This window comes from Rhea americana, unplaced genomic scaffold (genome assembly GCF_003343005.1).
Source record: "Rhea americana isolate MKP2758 unplaced genomic scaffold, rheAme1 scaffold_302, whole genome shotgun sequence".
Lineage (NCBI taxonomy): Eukaryota > Metazoa > Chordata > Aves > Rheiformes > Rheidae > Rhea > Rhea americana.
The window spans coordinates 798,598-821,026 of NW_028186427.1; the positions used below are offsets into that span (position 1 = coordinate 798,598).

The following is a 22,429-nucleotide window of genomic DNA, read 5'->3' on the forward strand; positions in this document are numbered from 1 at the left end:
GTATGACAGAAATCTTTGACATTAGTTTAAACTTTTTTCTTGCATTTGGTGCAACTGAAAATATCTATGCCTTGAGATTAGTTATTAGTTCAGGTGTATGGACAAATCTTAAAGCAATWTGTTGCTTTCTAACCTAAGACTAGTTTTCTATGTTGAGCTTGCTTTTCACTTTATTAGCTGATTAAACTGAYGTTTTTTATACTGCAAGATTCATGTGTTGATGCTCTGTGCTCTTAAAATGATACTCATGTCTTCTGTTAACAGACAACAGATTGAAAATAAGAGACCAGATTTCTCCATGCAATGGAGAACAGCAACAGAATAGAGACTCGGAACCACCTTACAACCAACGCTTGGCTTTGTCATTGGCTAGCACACAGCAGTTATCCTCTGGGTCATCTGCCTCTTCAGTATCATCGCTCTCTGGCAGTGACATTGTAAGTTTTTTCTTTTAATGGGTTAAAAAGCTACTAAGGAGGAGATTTTTACCATGCCTATCAAAACTTCATAACTAAAATAGCACTTAATGTGATGACTGTCACTAAGCTGCTACAGCAAATTAATAACTTCTCCTGCTCAGAAAATTATTTAAATTAAAAAAATATTTTTTCATTGCATGAAATCTGTCTTAATTCTATGCTAAACCTTTGGTACCCTTCGTGGTGGTGGTTAGACATAATGAACTATATAAAACCCCAAATCAACAGTAATTAATAAAACTAAGAGTAGAAATATCTATTCATAAATCCTCTATCAGGCAAAATCTCCTCTTGTCAAATTCCACTCCTCTTTTCCTACATCCCAAATTGATCATGAGCATCGTAACTTGCTGTGAAGGTGAATAATAATCCTTGCTGTTTTCAGCTGAGAAGTCAGTTCATGTTTGAATGCCTGGAAGCCCTCATGTGTAAAGTCTTGCTGTTGACTTCTACTTTGAGAGAGTAGATTAAATGTTTGTAACCTCCTGGAAGAGAAGACACTAGTCTCTTTAATCATGTTTTCAGACACTTCATATTTTGTAGATGTTTTGTTTTGATGTTGATTTAAATCAACATAGTTGGGTAGTGTAGATTATAAAGCACAAATTTACATTGTTTGACATGACATGCTCATTTAAAATCCTTTGAGGCATTCTGTGTTGTAGGTACAGCACCTGAGCGGAAAAGATGTAATAATCCAGTTGAGGCACAATATTGAGYAACAGTGGGGTCCTACCAAGAGATGTTTAAGTAACCATTTCTTGACTGCTTTTAAAAACTGGTCAAACGTGGAAGTAAAAGTTGTATTTAATTGTATTCAATAAGAATAAAATAATCACAGGTAGATGTTAGAGGAACAAATATGTTTGTTATATACCTTGGGCTTGCTTTCTGTAATTCTACAGAATTCTTCTGTAATATTACTAAATATTGTGTTGAATTTTCTTCTCATTCCACCTCCAGTGAATATGGTGGAATATGGTATCAGTTGTACCCATCTGGCTAGTGAAAAAAGCACAGCATGATGCTTGCCATTGATACTAGTATGCTTCTGTTCTGAGTATGTCAGTGAGGTGGGTATYGCTGTAAGATTGAGGTTTTTATGAGAAAATACAAATATTTGCTTAATATCATGCACTCCCAAACTAATGAGGAACTGGGACCTCCCCTTACTCCCTTTTTACTTGACGCAAAGATGAAGTTTYATGATCTGATCTTTGCCTGGTGGCAGGAATTAATAAATGAAAAGTGGAAAGGAACTTCTCAGCAAGAAAGACTGCAGTCAGTTTTGACTGCCACGGATTAAATGGAAGTGCTATCCTTTAGAGCAAAATTCAAAGTCTTATGCCCCTGTTCTTGTGGCAGGCCCTAGTCTAAGTCCTGGTCATTCATTGGTACTATGTCTTTAACAGACTGGCAGCACATTATCTTGATTTATAAGTTACTGATGAATCCATGTTATTGGCATTTGTATATGTGAGACTGAACAAACTTGGTTGAACAGTCCTGAGCTCTATCTGACTGAGGAAGAGGGAAACTATTCTGCTGGAGATGAGGCCATCCACAGCCTGATCTAGGATAATACTATGCCCAGATTCTAGCAAAGGAACACTTACTGTGTGTGACAGTTGGTATTGTGCCAAGACTTCTGGTGATAAATGTTATGTTACCTGTCTGCAAGTATAACAAATCAGCTTTGTAGAATGTATGCTGAAGGAGATAGACTTGGCTGCCTGTAGCTTCACTTGGCCAGATAAATGCTCAARGTTGAGAGCACCAAATGGCAGTTGAATATTCCAGCCATCTGCTCTAGCACAGAGGTATGTATATTCTGACATCACTGTATACTGGCAATAAATCTGGAAGACCTTGCATATACTGATCAGTGTGTCCTGGATGAGATGTTGGCAATTAAGTATCCARGCACTATCAAAACAGCGAATCTTACTTGCAGAGATCCTAGAATCTTCAGTAAAACCTGTAGTTTGTGCAATTTAGAGCTATTGGTAGTAATACAGTATGCTATATGTTTCTTTTTAAGGGTATGCAACCTTGAAGGTCATTTAACATTACAGATTTTGCCTTATATTCTGTAAATATGGTTCAGCAATTGAGTAGACAAAGTTCTCAATGTCTTAGATTTATAGACAGTTCTGAGGTAGCAGTGGGATCTCCTCCAGCAACAGAAGAATGGATGTCAGAATAGACCCCCAAAAAGGAGCATTTTTTTRTGGAGGCTGGAATGGCATAAACCAACACTAATATTTAGAAATTAGTGTCTCATCTTTTATATAYGTACATATTCAGAAAAATAAAGTGTAGGGATATAACAACTTCTGGGTAACTACCTTGGTTTTTTTCTTCCTTTGTCTTACAACAGCTTTTCTTCAGAAATCTGCTCATGGTAACCTCTCTAAAATGTAATCTKATATACCATGGAGAAACAAGAGAACTGCTTCCTTCAAGGGTAGCATTTCATCTCTCCTCACTTACTCTAGATGTATACTCGGTGCTTTTTCTCAGTGCATTGCTTCAGATTCAGGTGGACGATTACTTTGAAATTACATCTCTTTTTATGTCTAGAATGATTTCACAGGAGGACATAATTCTGGGCTGCTGTCTACACAGTTCAAAAAAGTGGTATCTAATGAGACTAGATCGTAACTTGTACAAAAGCTATTGTTTTATGGATTTTGCAAGACAGTAAAGCTATTTACAAATGCTTATGGTACCACTGGCTGACTGAAGAAGCTGTTGTGCTGTTTTTCATGAGAGGTGTTCCATCAAACTACAAAAATYTGTCACAAGTTTTTTTATAAGGTCCACTGAATTTCTGCTTAGAATAGAAGAATCTGTTTTCTGATGTCTGTCATACCATTAGTGTGATAACAGCTACTCAGTTTATGGATTTGTCTTCCTAACCTATATGCTTCACTACAGAGCTCTCACTATCTCAGCAATGCTTTTACTCTACTTTCTTGCAAAATACTGAGTACTAAAGTTTCCACCTTGTTGTCTCAGCTCCTTGAAAAACTATTGTTGCAACACTAATGTAAGTATCAATGATTGACTCATCAGGAGCAAAATGGGGAACACACTGGGAATGGATTTATGGATACAAGGAATCTAGTTACAAGAACATACCTGACTGCATGTATTTCTCTGCAATCTACAGATTGGAGCAAAGCAATCTATGCAGTATGTGTTTTCTCAGTGCAGTATTCTGCTGTGCAGGTATTTAAAATGCCACATGCTGCCCTAACAAAAAGGCAGCATGTGTTTTCCACTCACTCATGCTTACAGGGAAGTAACCGAGCTGATTACTGGTTCACTTTGAAAAATACTACACGTTCTCACAGTTGTTAGTRATCCAAGAAATACTGGTGTAGATAATGTTGCTGACTGTACATAGTTCTTCCTTCATGGAAGATACTTAATCAATATTTTTGCCATCAASGACAATGCAAGTATGAGCTTTTTGTCCTACAGGAGCAGGAGTCAAACCATTCCACCATAGAACATAATACTTTTGGCATTAACCTTCTTACTGAGTTTAGTGATTGCTATGGGAATCTGAAACCAGATGAAGTGAGCTATATTCACCTTCAGCACTCATTTGTGGCTAGTTGCAGGTATCAGGCCAAGAACTTAAGTAAAGACCAAATCCCTCCAAGGATTGCTTTTTTTTTCCTGGGTGTTTTTTTTTATCCAGAGTCTGCACTGTGCAATTGATGACCTGGATTTCTGGCTACTTAAGCATTGTAGAGGATTGCTTTTTATTAGCTTGGGAAATCCTAGAGCAGTGCCAGAGAAGCAAGTGCCTGATAAACAGCCTCTACCAAGTAAAAACAATTATGGGTGTGTGGGGTTTTTTCCTTTTCTAGTCTTGTTTTGGTCTGGTATAATTCTTGCTGCTAATTATACTCGGCAGTTTTGCTGCTCTTGTGCAAAAYAGAGCTGCTTTTATGCAATTCCTCAAAGTTTTAAAACTTTTTTTTTTTTTTTTGAGATCTATGCATCCATAACCTCAGAGATTCAATCCAGCACAGAATGTCAGAGCTGTCTGTTAGAAGTTTGAGTTTAAGAAATTTCATACAACTTTTCACCTCAGTCTTTTCTGGTGATAAATTTTCTTTACTGGGCTTCTATGGCAAAATTACTTCATGAGAGATTTTGAATTCTCAGGAACAAACAGTCATGTCAAAGTACTACTTGTGTATATTTAATTTAGGGAAGAACACATGGAAAAATGGAAGGTCTTACTAATATTTACAGTGTATTCTATAAGCCTATTCTTAATTTTAACTATAGCTATTGCTATTTAGGTTTTATAAATGGTTTTATCTGAAAAAGGTTTTAGCAGGATATCACTACTTGATCTGCCCACCATACTACTTCTATCGGTTAGGGGATATTCCTACCAGTACCTTAAGTGTTTCATGGAACAAGTCCCCCCCACTTCAAGTGTTAGGTACTTGGTACTTGGATTGGGTGCTAATATTGTGAGAGTAGTATATAAATATGAGYGGTTAAAAATATATTCCTATATATTCCAGTATTTACTCCAATCATTCTGCCGATAGCATGTGAGATCTGCTTTGACTTTTGAAACAGTTACTTGCTTTGCAGTAATTGTACCCTAGTATTGAATGCAACATAGCATTTATTGTAGTTAATACAATCTGCCCTTCCTTCCAATTAGCCAAAGATTTTGAATTTTGGCTTACTTGTAAAGCTGTTTATTTCCCCATGCATGGTGCAGAGTGTATGACATCATATTCTGATAAATGTTGCTTTTTAAGGGATTAAATTCGCAAGTGTAAGGCATGTGCTTGTCTGCAGTAGAGGACAGACACTGACAACATTTCAGGACAATTGCTGTAACAGCTGTTCTTGTAATCTTGTTAAATCTGTTTAATGACTGCAATTAATTTTTACAATTCCAGATTAAAATATGTTTGGGGGAGGAGGGAAGAGGATGGCACAACAAAATTATCAAAGACAGTCTGATAGCTAGAGCTACACAGAAGCTTSTCTGCCTTTATTTTTTTTTCACTTCTGTGAATATTCACGTCCTAATCAAAGTRACATTCAAAATGTATATGAATAGTTTATCGTCCATCTTTATCTAGAACACAAATGCAGCATCTGTATTGTATTCTCCTTTCCCATCCCTGAACAAATCAAGGAAACAAGTGCTCTAAAAAAGTAGACCTCTCAAACTTYAGTCTTTAATGAAAGAGGCAAGTGCTGGCTTGCAGCCAGATTGTCTCCAAATAAAGCTGTGGACAACCCTAAACACAAATATTTATCTGAAACTACCAGGGGATGAAAAAGTGCTTGACTTCTGTTTTGGGCCACTTAAGAATTTAACCCCCAAATCCTTTAAAACTTACTACTTTTCTCTATTTTTGTTATGCAGATCGCTCGCACCTTTTCTGGATCAGAGGGGAGCAGATTTTTTTCCATGCTACTCTTGCCTATTTATTTTCCTTTATCAYCATATAGTCCCACGTCTTGTTTTTTATTTTAACCCTATTCTGTCATTGTGTGCTGTTTTGTATTCTCTCATGCTCCTCTTCAGTTTTTCTGTATCAAAATCAGTTGTATGAGCAATTTATTACTATATTCACTTGAAATACGAGTACATTTCCACAAAGCTATAAGGGAGACAACATAGAACCCAAAATTATAAAGATATTTTATTTAATAACCACTGGTTCTAAACAGAAAAGATTATAAATGGGTATGTGTGAATCAGTAAGTAAAGTTAGATTTGATTACTGTGCTGTCAGTGAGGTAAAGAGAAGCATGTGCTACTCCCCCACCAAAAATGAGATCAATACTTTCTGATGCCATTTGCTAGTTCTACTTCTGCCATATCTCAAGATTAACACATCCACCCCCAAAATGATGGCTAAGCCATTTTAGGATGGAAGAAAACCTAAAGCGAATGCTTACATTATTTTGATGTGGTATAAGTTCAGTTTGCATAATAAGTAGTCCTGTAATTTCCTAAATTTGATAAACATTTTAATTGTACAACTTAAAATGTTGCAATACCCTCAACAGTACAGGTCAATCTAAGCCCCTTGTGAAATGAAGTATTAGGGATAACAGAAGAGATTTGAGAAGATGCACTTCCTGGATATTWTTAATTTAAGATGGCTTATTTAAAATACAGTGAATATTGATTAAAAACAATGACTAAAAGTCCATGGTTAGGCCTGGTGGAAGATAATGTGATGTTAAAGGGGTACTTTTCTTGTACGAAATTGTCATAGATGCTAATTAGATTACTCTTTTAGTTGTCTTTCTGTAAAACAAACACTAACACTTCTGGAGGATGGATACTTTTCAGTCTGCCTACTTGCTTATCCCATATCTGTTGTTTCACTTAACTCTTATTTTTTTTCTCCTCCTGTAAGCACAATGACCAAAGTATTTTTCTTTTGTAAAAGCAATTTACTTTTAGGCACAAAWACCCAACCAACTGCAATTGTTCAAGACTTCCATTGTTTACAAGCTGGCAAATGGAAATCATGCAACTATATAATACCTATCAAACTCGCTATCCTATGACTTGCCACAAAAATTTTGTTCATCTTCTTTCTACTCTGCTACACTAATTATTAAAATTAYGGCTCTACCTACCAGAAAGGAAAATAGTACAAACTGATTTAAATAAAACAGGGTAAAGGTGTGGAATCCATAAAATCACCTTGGAAGAACATRGATTTGTCAAGCAGAGTTAAATTTCCTGACCTAAACCATTCATGTGCGATTATGCATTGAGATTCTGCTCCTGTGCATGGCCCTGAACTTCTAGGAAATGTCCAAAATTTTCTTATGGTTTAAGAGGTGTGGTTTTACACTACTACTATGTGAATCCAGATATTCTTGCTAGGGATGATTCTGCTCCTGCTTTTCTGCACTAATGTTAACCTAACCCTATGTATGGTGAGCTGATTCTGAAATTAACTGACAAAAAAAAAGAAAGGGTTGCTTTTCCTGTTTAGTTCCATGAATTAGCTCATCACAATGTTAAAGGCTATCACTGGTACAATAGAGGAGGCAAGACTGGCAATAGCTAGTTATCAGATCAGTCTAGTAGTTGTAAAGTTATTAAGAAGAACATGTGAAAAAATCTATATGCTGGGGATTTTTAATTATAAGCACCAATTTTCTCACTTTCAGTTCTTTCAAAAACTAGAACATTCTTACTGAAGTGACTGTTGTTCTAACAACTTCTCCTGTATGTTGTTGGAAAGAAAAAATCCACTTGTATAATAAGTGGTAAAATGTTGGAGAATGGAAACCAGTATGAAAAAAGAATCTGCTATGTGAGCAAGAAATTTGCATTTTATTGCTGCATTTGATTTTGAATACAGACTTCTAGGACAGTTGCAGATTCTGTAGGTCTTCTGAGCTTGTATGGAGTTTCAGGATTGTACATGGCACTTAATAATTCTGTCCAGAAGACCAAGCAAGATTTAATCCCTCAGTGTAGGCAGCCCATCTGAAAATCCCTGGTTAGGTTAGACTCAGTTTTCTAATCACTGAGGTTAATCTTTGTTTGAGGAAGAAAGGTRCAGCTGTCCTTAAGAAATGGATTTTGATGCTAATGAGAAGTCATCCAATCATCTCCATCCAGTGTTTCTGTTAGCAGTCTAGGTCATCTCTAAAGAGGGATACTTTGAAACATGCCTCAGGAAATCGGCATTGCATTGGAGCTATTGCAACACTGTAATGAAGCAGCACAAAATTCCTTGTGTTGGGGTTTATCTAGCCTCAGTAAAACAGTGTGAATCCCTTTCCGATCTACCACCACTTGTTGCACACTGAGCTTAGAAATCTTTTAAGTAGGAAGTGTTTCATCTGGGTAGCTATGTGAATCTTCAAAGTATCTAATCCTACCTAAGCAAAAGAAAGGGGAGATCCTTGAGTAACAGGAAAGACTAAAACTATTATTTGGTTAGATTTGTGAAGTTTGTGTTGTAGAAGGTAATGTACTAGTTTGGATAGACATTAAGGTGGTCTTTTCCTTCCCATCTGTCTGCTYGTGGTTACTGTGAGTGTGGTCTCAAGTTATCTCTTCAAACATGACTGCTTAATTTTATTTCATCCTCTGTTTTGTAACTTATAATTGCATGATCAATGCTGTCTGAAGAAATCTAATCTTAGAACTAGGCTTTTGCCTTTATCTARCCTCTAATGAATATTAGAATGTAGCATTTTCATTTTCATAGAGACCTTAGTCTTTTTCAGCTGTGAATATTGTAGGATGAGGCAAAGAAGAAAACTSCTATCTTGTCTAAGTAGGCTGCTTTGCATGTGCCTACAACTGAGTAGTTGTTTGATCACTGCTACAGTATGTAGTTGTTCACAAAACCTATTTATAACAATAAACATTTGATATGGTAAATAGCTTAGTCCTTCTTAGTTTGTTTTCTGTTACCAGCATGGTCTGTCTTCAGTGAATTCTTGCTGCAAATACCTGAAATTGCTTCACAAAGGTATATTGTAACKCTTCCCAGTAGTTGAGAGGGAATAAAGAAATGGGGCCAATTGAGGGCCAATAAAGAAATGATCACTTTAGAATTGATGGGTATATTCTGAGGGTTGTTTCTACTGTGAGAATTCACTTCAGTTGGAATGAAAATTTTGTTTCCTAGTGGTTGATTGCTTAGGCTGTTTAGTCAACCTCTGTTAAAACAGTTCTCTCCTCGCYCAAGAAAAATGCTTTAAAACACTGTTTCCATTCTTTAATAGTTTGCTTGATTTGACTGAAGAGTTTTTGCTTCTAGGCAATTAATCTTTAAAGAGAGAAGAGTAGATTATTTCAGTGATTACTTTAATAGTAAAGATCAGTGACCTGAGCCAAAATACTTTTTAATTTGTTAACTCCTGAGCTAGCAGTAGCTGGTGGGCTGGTCTGTCTTAAATTTGTTGGCCAAGCCCCATCTCTTGCTGTTTCTTGAGACAGATAGGAATGGGGAAAAAAAGCTTGRGAAAGGTTTTGGACAGAGAATAGAATTTATTAACTTCAAGTTTAGATTATTTTGAAATTAAAARGGAAGGAAAGGAAGAACACCTGTAAGGCTACCTCTYTATTGCCATTGTRTTATGGTTTAAAAATAAATTTAGTTCTACAAAGTCTCTGTTCAAAGTTGTTTTAAAAGGCTATAACTTGCTTTGCAACTATTTTGACTTAAAGCATTGTACATCTAAGAATTGAGGAGGTCTGATGGGTGCTTTTAGATCCATAGGATTATAAGAGTTATTGAAGTCCGTTTTCCTCCCTGTTTGTCTAAGTGCTCAATGCACTGCAGTGTTAACGTCACCAATGTGACTTGCTGCTTCTGATACCTCTGTAATTGCTGTTGCCTCTGGGCTGGGAGGAGGAATGTGGAAAGCAAATTCATAATATGAATGCCATTACMGTACTACTTTCTGTAATCCTGCATCATTCTTGCTCCCCTTGATGAATTATCACTCATAGTCCCAATGTAAAGTGATAAGAACAGTAGTATTAACTAGCAAAGTGAATAGTTGGTGCTTATATGCAATTACAGTGAGTAACTTTGTACAGATAAGCACAATGCAGAACAGYGCTCAGAGGACTTATGCTGTTATGACACCTGAAATTCTAGTCCTTGTATAGTTAAGTGTTGCTCTTGCTCCTTTTTTTCTCCACTCTTAGTTCCCACCTTTTAATTCTATTTTAATAGAGAAATTTTATGTATTTGGCTATAGTTTGAGCTGACTGGAAACTGATCTGTGATCGTCATAGGCCTGTTTAAATTGTCTCCTTGATATAGGTTCAATTAAGTTTTTACTGGATGTGTGAAATAAACTTAGTACTGGCTTGTATTTTTTAAACCATTTGGAAAAAATCCCCACAATTTAAACTCTACAGTATTCACATGAGTTGGTATTTGGGTRCATTTTCAAATGCATAGTCTGTATATACTGTACTTTCTGTAAAGTTGCTTTTCTTTTCCCCTTTTTTCTCTGCCAAAAGGATTCTGATACACCACCTTGCACAGCTTCTAATGTTTACCCGTTCAGTCTGCAAGCACCGACTCAGCTTATGGCCAGTTTACCACCCGCATTGTCTATGCCAAGTGGTAAACCCCAATCTGCGCCTACAAGAACCTTGATAGTGGCCACCAGTAATCAGGTATGAGCCAACTAAATGGAGCAACTATTTGATGAGAAAATGATCAAATAGGAAGTGTAGATCGCTTGTACTGTCAGTCTAGAAACCTCTGAAGGTCATCCTTTATATAGCATGCACTGAGTTTCATGCAATCTTAGAAGTATTTACCTACTATAATCAGAAGTGCAGGTAGAGGAGGGGATGGGAAATGAGTCAATGTTTGAGATACTTTTTGGAATAAATGAGCCCTTCCACATCATACTGACATCTAAGAATATGTCAAAGGGGGAGTGTCAAACATCTCCCTYCTTAAGTAGTATTTGACATTCCTGGTGCTTAATCCAGTGGGATATCTACAGATTTTTAAGCTCTTTAACTTCCTGTTCTTCAAACAGAAACTTTACTTAGGTAGTTTGTCTGTAAACTAGTGTTTCTGTTCGAATAGAAGACTGACTCATCTAGGCTTGTTTAGTGATCTTGGTTTTAAATTACTAGAACAGATCTGACTACTTGTGATCTTCTGTAATACACTTTAAAGAAGAAAAAAAGAACTTAAATATTAATAAATATGTGCCTAAAATGCACTAGGGAGTGAACATGCAGAGAGGCTGTATGTTACCTATCTAGTCTGCAGTATTTTATGTAATGTATCCCTCATAGTAGATGAGGAGGGAAAATCCTTTGTTTTACTTGCAGACTTGGTACTGTTTGGGTGATGAAGATTAAAGATTGCTGTTAAATGAGGTGAAAYGAATTTCAGATGATAGTATGTGCCCCTGAGCAAGGCAGACCAGAGCTTTTAACATTGTTCTTGTTGACTTCGTCTCATTTATTGGGGACCTAAGATTCAGGTGTTCTTGACATCAGTATCTCCAGGAAAATGCTCCCAAGATCTGGTGATTAAACTATTAGTCAAAACTGAGCTGTCTCGTGAGCTTTTGTGCAAGTTGTAGGTAATTGTAGGTTGCCTCTGATACCAGAAAATAGTGAACTGACTTCTTTCAAAGCTAATTTTGGTCAGGTTCTTGAAATATTTTTCTCTTTATTCTGACAATCCATCTATCATAATTCTTGGGATTCTAGGACCAGGGTGTTTCTAATTTAATGTCCTTATCCTTTTGGTCTGATTCAGTAGTTTCTTTACATTTTGTGTGTGATAAAAGGTATGTTTGCTTCAGTTTCTGCTTTGAGATTGTTCAGGTATTTCAGACTCACAGAACAGTTGAGGTTTGAAAGGACCTCTGGAGGTCATCTAWTTCACACCTTCTGTTGAAARCAGGGTTAACTAGACCCTGTTGCTCAGGGTCCCTTGTCCGATTGGGTTTAGAATGTCTCTAAGGCTGAAGACTGCAACTGCTCTGGGCAACCTGTTCCAGTGTTTGATCACATTTTGCAGAAAGTTTCTTGCTTTTAAACAAAGTTTTCTGTATTTCAGTTTTGCCCAATATTTCTTGCCCTTTCACAAGGCACTACTGAGAAGAGCCTGGCTCTGTTGTTTGTGCTCTCCCATTGTCCCATGAGCCTTCCCTTCTGAAGGCTGAACAATACCAGCTCTGTCTATCCTTGTATGAGATGCTTCAGTCCCTTGTCCATCTTCATGGTTCTTTGCTGGATTCATTCYAGTATGTCCATGTGTCTTCTGTGTGCAGGGGAGCCCAGAACTGGATGCAGTACTCTGGATGTGGCCTCACTGTGCTGAGTTAGAGGGGAAGGATCACTTCTCTTTGTCTGCTGGTGACATTCTTCCTAATGCAACGCAGGTTGCTGTTCTGCCAGCCTTTACAATGAGGGCATGTTGCTCACTTATGTTACTTATTGTTCACCAGGACCCCCAGGTCCTTCTCTGCCAAGCTGTTTTCCAGCTGGTTAGTCCCCAGCCTGTATTGGTGCATAGGGATATTCCACCTGAGGTGTGGGACTTTGCATATACCTTTGAACATCATGAGGATCCTCTGTGCCTGTTTCTCTGGCCTGTCATGGTTCCTTTGAAAAACAGCACAACTGTCCTGTGTATCTGCTACTCATCCCAGTTTTGTACTTGCTGAGGGCCACTGTCCCATCATCCAGGCCATTAATGAAAATTGGTCCTGGTATTGACCCCTGGGGTACTACCAGTATTGTCTGGTTTCCAGCTGGACTTCATACCTCTGATCAGAACCCTGAGCCTGGCACGTAAGGAAATGTTTTTCATTCTYCTTGTGGGTTTGACTTATGTCTAGAGACTATAATTAACACTACTTGCCAATTAAAAACATGATCTTTTGGAACCTTTAGATGTATAATTAAGCGATTGCATTTGAACAGCCTTTTTGTATGTTCAGTAATACTAACATTGAGTTATGGCATGTTACAGCTTGATGCATGTTCATCACAGATAATACACAAGATTTTTTTTTTTTTTAGGCACTTCACAAAAGTATTTTCACCCTCTCTTTCGTTTAGACCACGCTTACTGTCCCCCTGCATACCATTGACATTCCAGTATTTCCTTGCAGGTAGATTAACATAGTGCACCATTTTTTGAAAGCTGTTCATCATATACTCTTTGTATTCCCTCTGCAAGTCCCCAGCCCTGTATTGCAAAGTGTGCCTTTTCATTTTTATATTTTCAGATTACTGCACTGACTTCTTTCTTTGACCTGGCCTCCCTTTTTGTTGAATCATACCAAATRAAAAGAACTTCTCTGAACAGATCAGGAAATGTTTATATTAGTGATAAACTAATATAATTTATTGCTATTTTAGTGTCTGTAATAGAATATTCACACCTTGCAGTGTACAGCCTGGAACACTTGAAGTTTTTCCAGTTTTAAAATAAAACTGGAGAGCTATTGTAAGGCAAAACTTCATTCAAAATACAAACCTGATGCCTAACTTGTACTTTTCCTCAACTACTATGCCTTTCTGAAAAGGCACTGTGTGGCTTACCTTCACCATAATTACACAAAATCAGGCATGCAGTTGTTGATGCAAAACAAATTGGTATCCAGAGTTTTTGCCTCATTTGTGAAGGAACAATATGGGTGAATTCTAGATCTTGTCTGAAATTTTGAATATTGAAAATATGATAGTGTTTTTCTGGCTTTGTTACTTGGCTGTACTTTCCAAGGCTGCTTATGTTCTCTTAGTTTATACAAAACTTGTGTTTAAAGTTGGGRAATTCAGGGGACTTTTGCTTTTTGCAGGTCTGACCTCTGGATTTGTGTTAAATCAGAGGTATTTCTTGCATTTACTTATCTATAGTTTAGTAATTGAATGACTTTTTTTTCTTTTACATTGAATTAACCAAAGGTTTCTGTCTCATGGAGTAGAAATGTTCTCTTTGAGGATTGTGACCAACCGAGTCAAAAGTGGGAAATTACAGTGTTCTGAGTAGAACGATTTTTTTTTAAATACCTCCTTTTAGCATGTAATTTTCTGGAGAGTGATGGGGCTAGATTAAGTTCGTCTTTATCTTTTTTTCTTGCAGTTGATGCAACTGAGACCAAATCAGTTTACAATTTTTAAAAGGCACGTTAGTGACTGAAAGGATTTCCGTCCTGATAGGCTTGAACATGTGCAAGCCTCTTTCTTAATAGGTGTTCTTTGCTATTCAGTAAGTCTTTGAAAGGGATTCTTTTGTTTGCTTGATGTCTTCAGCCTATGAGCCTTACAACTTTCTCCTACTCAGCTTGGCTCCTTTGGAAACTACCTGGATCACCAGTACTAGCTTCAGTAGCAAGAAAGGCCAGTGTCAAGAACAGTAGCTTTTTATTTTGAATGAGTTACAGCCTTCTAGGTGAGATTTCTGCTATTAGAGCTTCCTAATGCTTTCCCTTTGGAAAGCTAGTAATCACTCTAATGCTTTATGTACTGCATAACTGGAGAATTTCCAGGTAGTTTAGGGACTAGCTTAACTCCYGATACAGGTTTGTGTGTTTCTCAGGATAATCATTTTTTTTCATTATAATCATTCTTCTGTGTTGCTGATGAGCAGTTCAGAATTAAACTTGAGAGAGGAGTTTATGAACCAGTGCTGTCCACTGGGGAAAAAAAAAAAAAAAAACAAACCCACCATATTGTGGTATGCATGTTCAGGTGAACAGAGGGTGGGGTGAAATCCCTTGTATACTTTCCAAGAAGATAAGGGCTTAGTTTCATAGTTGCCTTTTTGAAGTGAAATATGTTCTGTTCAGTTTATTCTTGAATTGTGCTCGCCCTTCAAGAAAGGAGAATCCTTATGTTGTCTGGCTCAGAAGAGCAATTTACTCTTCATTTTGCAAGTTTTTACCCAGCCCTGTGTCTTTTGACTCAAAAGTATCTAGAAATAATGAGTTCCAGTCCTTGTGCCATACTGGCTTGTAGGAGGTTCGTTCTGTGCAAGAAAAACTATAGTGGAGATGTCATTGTAGATCAGTGGTGTGTGATCCTGGATATGGTGATTCAAAACTTCATAGCAGCATTCACAAGCTCACTTGCGAAACAAGACAAGTGGGAAATGAAACCTCAAYGTCAGTGTTGTAGTTTGTTTTTCAGCTTTTTGCGTCTAGTGATATAAGGCACTAACTGCTTGTTTATATAACTTAACTAGTGCTTCACTGGCTACAACACTTCACTTCAGAGCTTGCTTATAYCTGATCAACAGTAATAGTGTTGCTTTGTCCCGCTGGTAGCGCTGATACTATCATCTCTACAGCATCTCTGAARTGACTCCTCAAAAGATAGTTTCATTAGAAATTGATTAAAATCCCACAATCCTGCTTGAATTAAAAAAAAAAAAATTTTTTTGAGGTCTGCATGCAGTTAAGTGATGTTTGCTTTGAAAATATGTTTTCATTTGTGTTGAACTTGATTTCTAGTCCATTTTAGCCAGTATTTCTSGGAATGCAGATATCTTCAACTATTTAGATGTACACATACACTAAACTTCATTGGAAAAATGTGATGCATCACAATTTCTAGTACATTAACTTCAATTGAGAGGTGGCCTGACTTGTTCCTTCAAAGGTAATATTAAGCTCTCTGGTTATTGAAAGTTTCTTCGGTCAACCAAAGTGCATTTTTTCTTATCCTTTATTTAGAGTCCGTATTCATTTAGACTGGAATACTTTTTCAGTGTTCTTGCATTTCCTTAGACAAAGGAAGGAGGATAGTGCTACGATGTACTTCGGAAGCAGTTTCAAATCTAAGTGTCAGCCTGTCATCTTGTAAATGACAGAACATCTCTTTTTTTTAGTACACTTTTCAAATATATATGCATCTATATAATAAGATTGCATTTCCTCTCTCCTGAAGAATGGAGAGAGGGGGAAAAGGTTGAAATGTGTCAGAGGCAGTTTAATTGAAAACAAAACTCAGAAAATATTTGTCATCTTAATCAAAATTTCATATATTCACGTACACAATCTTTATTTGGTATTAACCTTCCTTGCATGGAAACTCATTCAACTGGGCTAGACTCAGGGTTACCTAACGTAGGGCCCCTGTTTTGAACTTCAGAAGTCCCTTCCAACCTGGATGCTTGTGTGATGTTATGGAAGTCTTTGGACACTGTAGTGGTTGCTTCTTGCATGCTTTTTGAGTTGCAGGAAAGACTATCTGCTTGACACAGTCTAAATAGTAGTTTCCACYAGAAAAAAACAAATGGAATAGAATTATTGAAACTTGCAAGTAGTACCTGTTCTTTGGTTTGCATAGCATGCCTTCATCTTTCAGTGTCACAGCAGTCAAAACATTTGGGGACTGAGTATCTGCCTGTGCGCTTCCTCTAGCTGCTTCACACAYACTGTATTGATGTCAACTCATTGCATGGATAGTTTTGGGACTGCTAGCTGATATAGTAGTTGTTTTTGTCTGAAGGCCTAAAATTGTGAACATTTTATGTTGAAAAATCTATCTCCTGCTCTCCTAAATGACAAGTATTCAGATAAAATCACRTGACGGTCCACATCACAAAAGCAGCAAAGTTGCAGTATAAGAGTTCTCTTCTGGTAGTTTTGTCTTACCCCCACATTATGTGAAACTTGGTCAGTGACAACATCAGCTGGGGGGGGGGGATTGTTTTTGTGTATCAGACTTAGATTTCTTGAACTACTCCTATGACTTTAGGGATTTTTTTTTTAAATTACAGATTATGAAAGTGGTCTCAGTTTAAATTGATCACTCATTCTGGGGACTAGGCTCTGACTAATAGCTACCTAATCTGTTGCTAAATGTGAAGAGAACGAAGTTTTCTGTGTTTTTACAGGTTACTGACAGTGCTGGTACACATAGTAYGGCTGTGAAGGACCACTGTAACCTGGTCCCTTGTGGCTTTGAGTCTTGGTTCTCTACTGTTTGAGGATAGGAAACTTTTCTTCTTGTGCTTCTAGCCTTCAYGTTTGTTCTTTGCTGTTGCTTGCTGAGCTGGTTAAGCAAATACCTGTTTTCCCTCTTTAATAGGAGCAGAAATGAGATTGGCTTCTGCTTTTGTAAAAGTTATTCAAGACTCGTGACCCTGTTGGCTTCAGTTGAAATAAGCTGGTAGGGCCAAAAGGAGGGGAAAAGCCTTTTTGATATTCATATTACTTTGAATCTTTTTTCTTTCAGATCTCCATTTCTAAATAGCTTTTGTTTGCTTCTCTTGTACTTTAGGTTAAAGGTATGAACCACATTTAAAACTTACTAGGGTAAGAATATGTTTAGGTAGTCAGTAAAAATACTGTATAGGATCCAGTTAACTGGCTTTAAAGTGTTGAGGCTGGCTTGAACCATCTTCTAATATTTGATACCATATGTTGTAGTGATTAGTCCATATAKTGCTTTCAAAAAAAGTTGCTTAGGTCATCATTGCCTGTTGCTTCTCTGAAACAGGAACAAGGAACAAGAAGCTAGATTTCCACCTGTGTACAAGATGTGTTTTTTAGGTATATTTCTGATGTTTATATGCTCACGAAATGGGAAATGAATGTAAATCCTCAGAACAAGGGATTTTAGTAGAGGCCTAAAATAGACAAGTTGGAAATAAAGTGAGAAACTGAAAGGAACTTCAAGTGAAATATTTTGAAGATATGCATTGAGGTTTTTCAGGGAATACTGGAAAASTTAATAGTGTAGTAAAGGTCTTCAAAATACTACACTCATTTTACTTGAAATGATTTTGAAGTACACAAGCTTAAATGGTTACAGTTACTATGAACTGCAGACTGGGTTTAATCATGGCCAGTAACCCTGTAGTGTTAACAATATAATAGTAAGTAGCCTGTCTAAACTGACTTACTCCTTTTCTAAACTTTAGCTGCTTAGGTCCTTATTATTTTTGAGCCTTGTGTATGCATAATTTCCTTTCTTTTAAAGTTAAGAATACTGATACTTTGTTTTCATTGCTAGCTTTTTTTTTTTTTAAGAACTGACAGGCAGAGAAATATTAAGCCCTGGTTTGAACTGCAACTCTGTTTTTGATACTTATTTGTATTACTTCTAAGTGTAGGTGCCTTATTTTTGACTACATGTAAATTATTTTTTTGAATAATGACAGTCTGAGTGCAAGATTTTTATCCTGTAAATTTGCCAGTATTTTGGAAGTAAAACTTGAATTGCTTAAGTAAGTCATTACTTGGTATTCCAATTGCCATCAGATTTCTGCTGTTCTAGGGTAAAGGTCAAGGATAAGTGGGTGTTCTTTTGTTTTTCTGCCTCCTGTTAAAGCATGTGGGAAACTTTTTCTAACCTGGTATGTGTTACAGAATTTTTCTTCCCCAGCTTGTTTTTAAATGCAGATTCTTAAATTTCTTTCCAGATCTGGCATCTTTTATTTACAGGATCAAAGTCATCACCTTCTTCCCCCAAAGATTGCATTTCTATCAATTTTTTGGATCAATAGCCATGTGCTGGGAGAGGAAGTTATTTCAATAAGAGAAATCTAAAGAAGTCAGAACGACATCTAAACCAGATTTGTCTATCACACTGCCAGTAAAGGGCTTTCTTTTCCGATTATCTGATCTTTCTGCAGCCATCATCTGGTTACACACATGACAGCTCTCAGTGATGAGGATGGGACACCTGAGCAGTGTAAGGAGATAGTGTGTGGACAAGGCGATATTGTTTCATATAGCTCCTTATGATTTCCAAAAGACATTAAGTAAATTTCTTTTACTAAAGATCTTGAAAGAAACTAAAGAAGCAGGTCCTCTTCCAAATAATTAACTTCTTAAAAGATAAGAAACAAAGATTCAGCTTTCATAATAAAGGGAGTTCACCTGCAGGAAAGGAAAGCCCTGCAGGAATTTGTACTAAGCTTCATGTTGTCAGATATCTAATAGGGAATGAATAACTTAGGGCAAAGTTGTGGTGCTACTAAGCTGCTWAAGGACAAACCGAGAAGGCTTTGGAAGAGACCTTTCAAGGGGAGTATCAGGAGAGAAGGAAGTGTTTCAAATGCCATAGAGTAGTGTGGCAGCACTGAATTATTTCCTGCTAGATTTTGGCATTTTTTGCTGAAAATTGATTTGACTCAATTCTCRATAGGAAAGAGAGCGTCATAAAAGCAAGTGTTGCATATTAGGAATGTAGAAGAGCAGAAATGAAAATATGTAAAAATCTACATGTATTCCCACATCATTACCAGTAAGTAGTTTTAGCTCCTAAATCAGAAGAAAGTTTTAATAGAAATGGAAGAAGATTAGGGAAGGATATTAGGGTGATCAAAGATCTAGAGTAACTTACAAAGCATGAATTAATCATCACCTGGAGAAGGGAATGAAGGGGGTATAGGGTAGAGGTCTGTGTAATCAGCAGTAGTATGGGAAAGGCAAAAGCAGAATGACAAGTAATGTGTAACTAAGAACTGAAAAATCATTCAGAAAAATGATAGGTAGTTGAGCTTTGAAACGTTGTAGCATAGGACACTTACCTCTGCTAACACTGCTTAGCAGAGGATGCTTTAAAAAAACAAAAATACCTTGAGCAAGCTAATGAATGATACCTGACTGMGAACTACTAAATCTAAAGATGTCATCTCTGGCCCTGAGTGTACTTCCTGAAGCACCTGCTGTCAGCTAATGGATCACAAGACACTGGGTTAGATGAAATCACATTCTGAGCTGACAGTTTATCCTTTATATTGCATTTTAGGCYATCAATATAAAAAGTGCTTCATTGTGAGAAACTGGAGATCACTTTCTGGGTAGCTTATTAACCGTTCTTTGGAAGATTGATTGTTTTGAACATACCAAGGGTAGAACTACTTAGGGTACAGGTAGATAGACTTAATTGTTACACCTGTTTTTCTTGTGTGGGCATTGGTGCTTATTTGATCTTGTGGTGACCTGGTTCAAGGAGTTAACTCCTGGTCCTCCTTTCTCCCCACTTCTGTCAATTTTTCCTACTGAATCCTCAAATTCAGGGTTGAGTTGAAGATCATTTGCCAATATATAACTTATCAAATGCATTTTAAATGTTTTTAGCTTCATGTGTTGGCTTCCGTAAATAATTTCTAGTAGCTGTTTTCTTTGGCAGTGTACTTCAGCAAATAAAGTTTGGGCAATTTTGCCTCTTCCTCAAGAATGAAAGATTCTCCTCTTGCTTCTCTTTTTCCTGTTTGTCCTTGAACATTTGACTGCTGCTAGTCTGAGAAAAGGATTTGGCATATCTTTCTCGGGAGTGTAGAAGTTGCATGTTGAAACCCCTCTCCGTCTGTGAAGGGTACCTTGTGGTGACCCAATCGGCTTTTCTTTTACTAGCCTGTAGTTAAWTTTAATCATTCCTCAAATACTAGTCTTCAGTAGCTTGTATTTCTTTATGCTTAATCTCTTCTAATTGTGATTTGATAGTAAAATGTCACTTACAGAATTGTGCCCTGTTTTGTATTTGCACATACAATTTTATTGATGCCTTGGTGTATTCATATTTTGCTTTTTACCCCAGACTTGTTCGAAAGTATCGATTAGTAAAATAGCTGAAGATATCTCAAATTCTATGCCGTTGACTCAAATGTTAGCTTTGTGATATTCCTGCTTAACCACTTAAGTGGACAAAACATTTTACTAGCTTTTTTTTTGAAGGCAGTCAGTTGTCTATCTTAGTTATTTCAGATGTCAGAAAATGTTGTTTGTTTGAAGTTACAAGTATTTGGAAAGTATGTTTCAATTTCATCTTAAACTCCTGTACTTCTCATATATTAAACCAATTTGCTGTATACCATTATGTGATAGGGACACCTATAGTACCTTGTGATATGGTAGGTTGATTTTGGCTGCCATTRAACCTCTTCAGCAGGTTCTGTTCCAAGTTATTGGACATTCCCCCAAGTAAGTACCATGTCATAATGTGCTCCTGATCATTTTTCATGTGTCTGTGTTGTCTTGCCATGGATGTGAGGTATGGTCTAGGAGCCATATAGCCACATGAGTGTTGGTTGTCCTGCCATCAAACTAATAGGATTTGACAGGGTTGCACTTACATGGCTCCTTACGAACTAGACCTAGCTTACCTGTAGCTGAATGAGATTATGAGCAGAGCATATAGGAGTTGACTTCAGACGAATCACATGGCCTTGCCCTCACATTCCTCCATGACTGCGTGATAACATTTCTGAAAGTCTCGTTGAATATTTAATTTGGCCATACTTTTGCTAAGAACCTCTAAAATAGACTTGGCTCTCAGTTAACTAATGTGGAAGGTCTGTTTTTATAGCAGTGATGTATAATGAACGTATTTAGTACTGAGATCAAAGGGTTTCAAGGACATTTGCTTTTAAATCTACATCATTTCATCTGCAGGATGATTACTTCAGAAAATATGACTTAAGCTGTTAGTGCTATTGAACTTACGCAACTGAATTAGACAAGCATGAATCAGTATATGCTCCAAGCACTGTTCTGTGGGAATGACTTGTATGTTGAAGAAATACATCTGGTAATAAGTTCTTTGTTTCAGTTGTTTCTATGCCTAAACAGAGTGTTTTATTTATTTTTATTTCTAGCAGCACAATGGAATGAAGTTTTCCATGAAAGGGGCTCATAACCATAGTCAAGGCAATGGCTACAGTCCTGTCAACAGTGGCGGCRTGAGGCAACCAGTTGGTAACCGAGGACACCACCAGTACAACCGTAATATATGGAGAAGGAAAAAACACAGAGACAGTTTACCTATTAGTCTCAGCAGATAATGGCAGATGCCAAGATGACCTTCCCCAGTTCTGACTGAAATGGAGTGAGTGCCATTCAACTCGGGGCATGGAGACCAGCGTCCAGCACATTGTTTTAATGGTGTTGCCAAATATCTGCAGCTGACTTCTTTGCATGTTTTTTTTTTTTTTTTTTTTTTCTTTGTGTGGTGGTTCCGTCCATCTTCAAGAAGTAGTTGTGCTTATCTGTGAAGCCTTATTAAATGTTTGTTTTCTGCCTTCCCACAATGGTTCATCCAGTGCCGAAGCAGCTCTGACAGTAGAACTGCAAGGACATTTACAAATGCTGTGGCTTTTTTTGCTCTGGCTACATCTGTTCCTTTGTGGGTTTTGTTTTATTTTTGAAGTGAAAGAAACTTCAGTTGGATTTTTTTCCTTGCAGCAAATCCAGTTGGGAATTCATAAAAATAAATTTGCTGCTCTTCTATTTTTGTTTCAAAGTTCAGAATTTTTTGCTCTGTAAATATTGGAAGTATAATTTGTGCAATAACTTGGAATTTTTAATTTAATTTCATRTTGTCATATAAGTTATATTTAAGGAGGTTTTTTTTAATTTACAGATCCTTTCCCAGGTTGCATTATCTAAGTTGGGTTCATAGTTTTGGCAGGTTGTCTGAGCAGTGTTACAAACATGACATTTGGTAA

At 37.0% G+C, this 22,429-nt stretch overlaps 1 protein-coding gene across 3 annotated transcripts in view; it reads left to right on the forward strand.

Moving 5' to 3' along the window:
* The window catches only part of TENT4A (terminal nucleotidyltransferase 4A), a 60,133-nt gene extending 37,922 nt beyond the window's left edge, over nt 1-22,211 (forward strand). The window contains exons 10-12 of one of the 3 annotated variants that reach the window (XM_085309763.1): nt 265-437; nt 10,504-10,662; nt 21,581-22,211. In XM_085309763.1, coding sequence (XP_085165889.1) covers nt 265-437; nt 10,504-10,662; nt 21,581-21,766 — 518 coding nt within the window. In that variant the 3' untranslated portion in view covers nt 21,767-22,211. The remainder of the gene's footprint in view (nt 1-264; nt 438-10,503; nt 10,663-21,580) is intronic. The other 2 variants (XM_085309760.1, XM_085309761.1) reach the window with 2 other exon arrangements.
* Nucleotides 22,212-22,429: the final 218 nt, after the last annotated feature.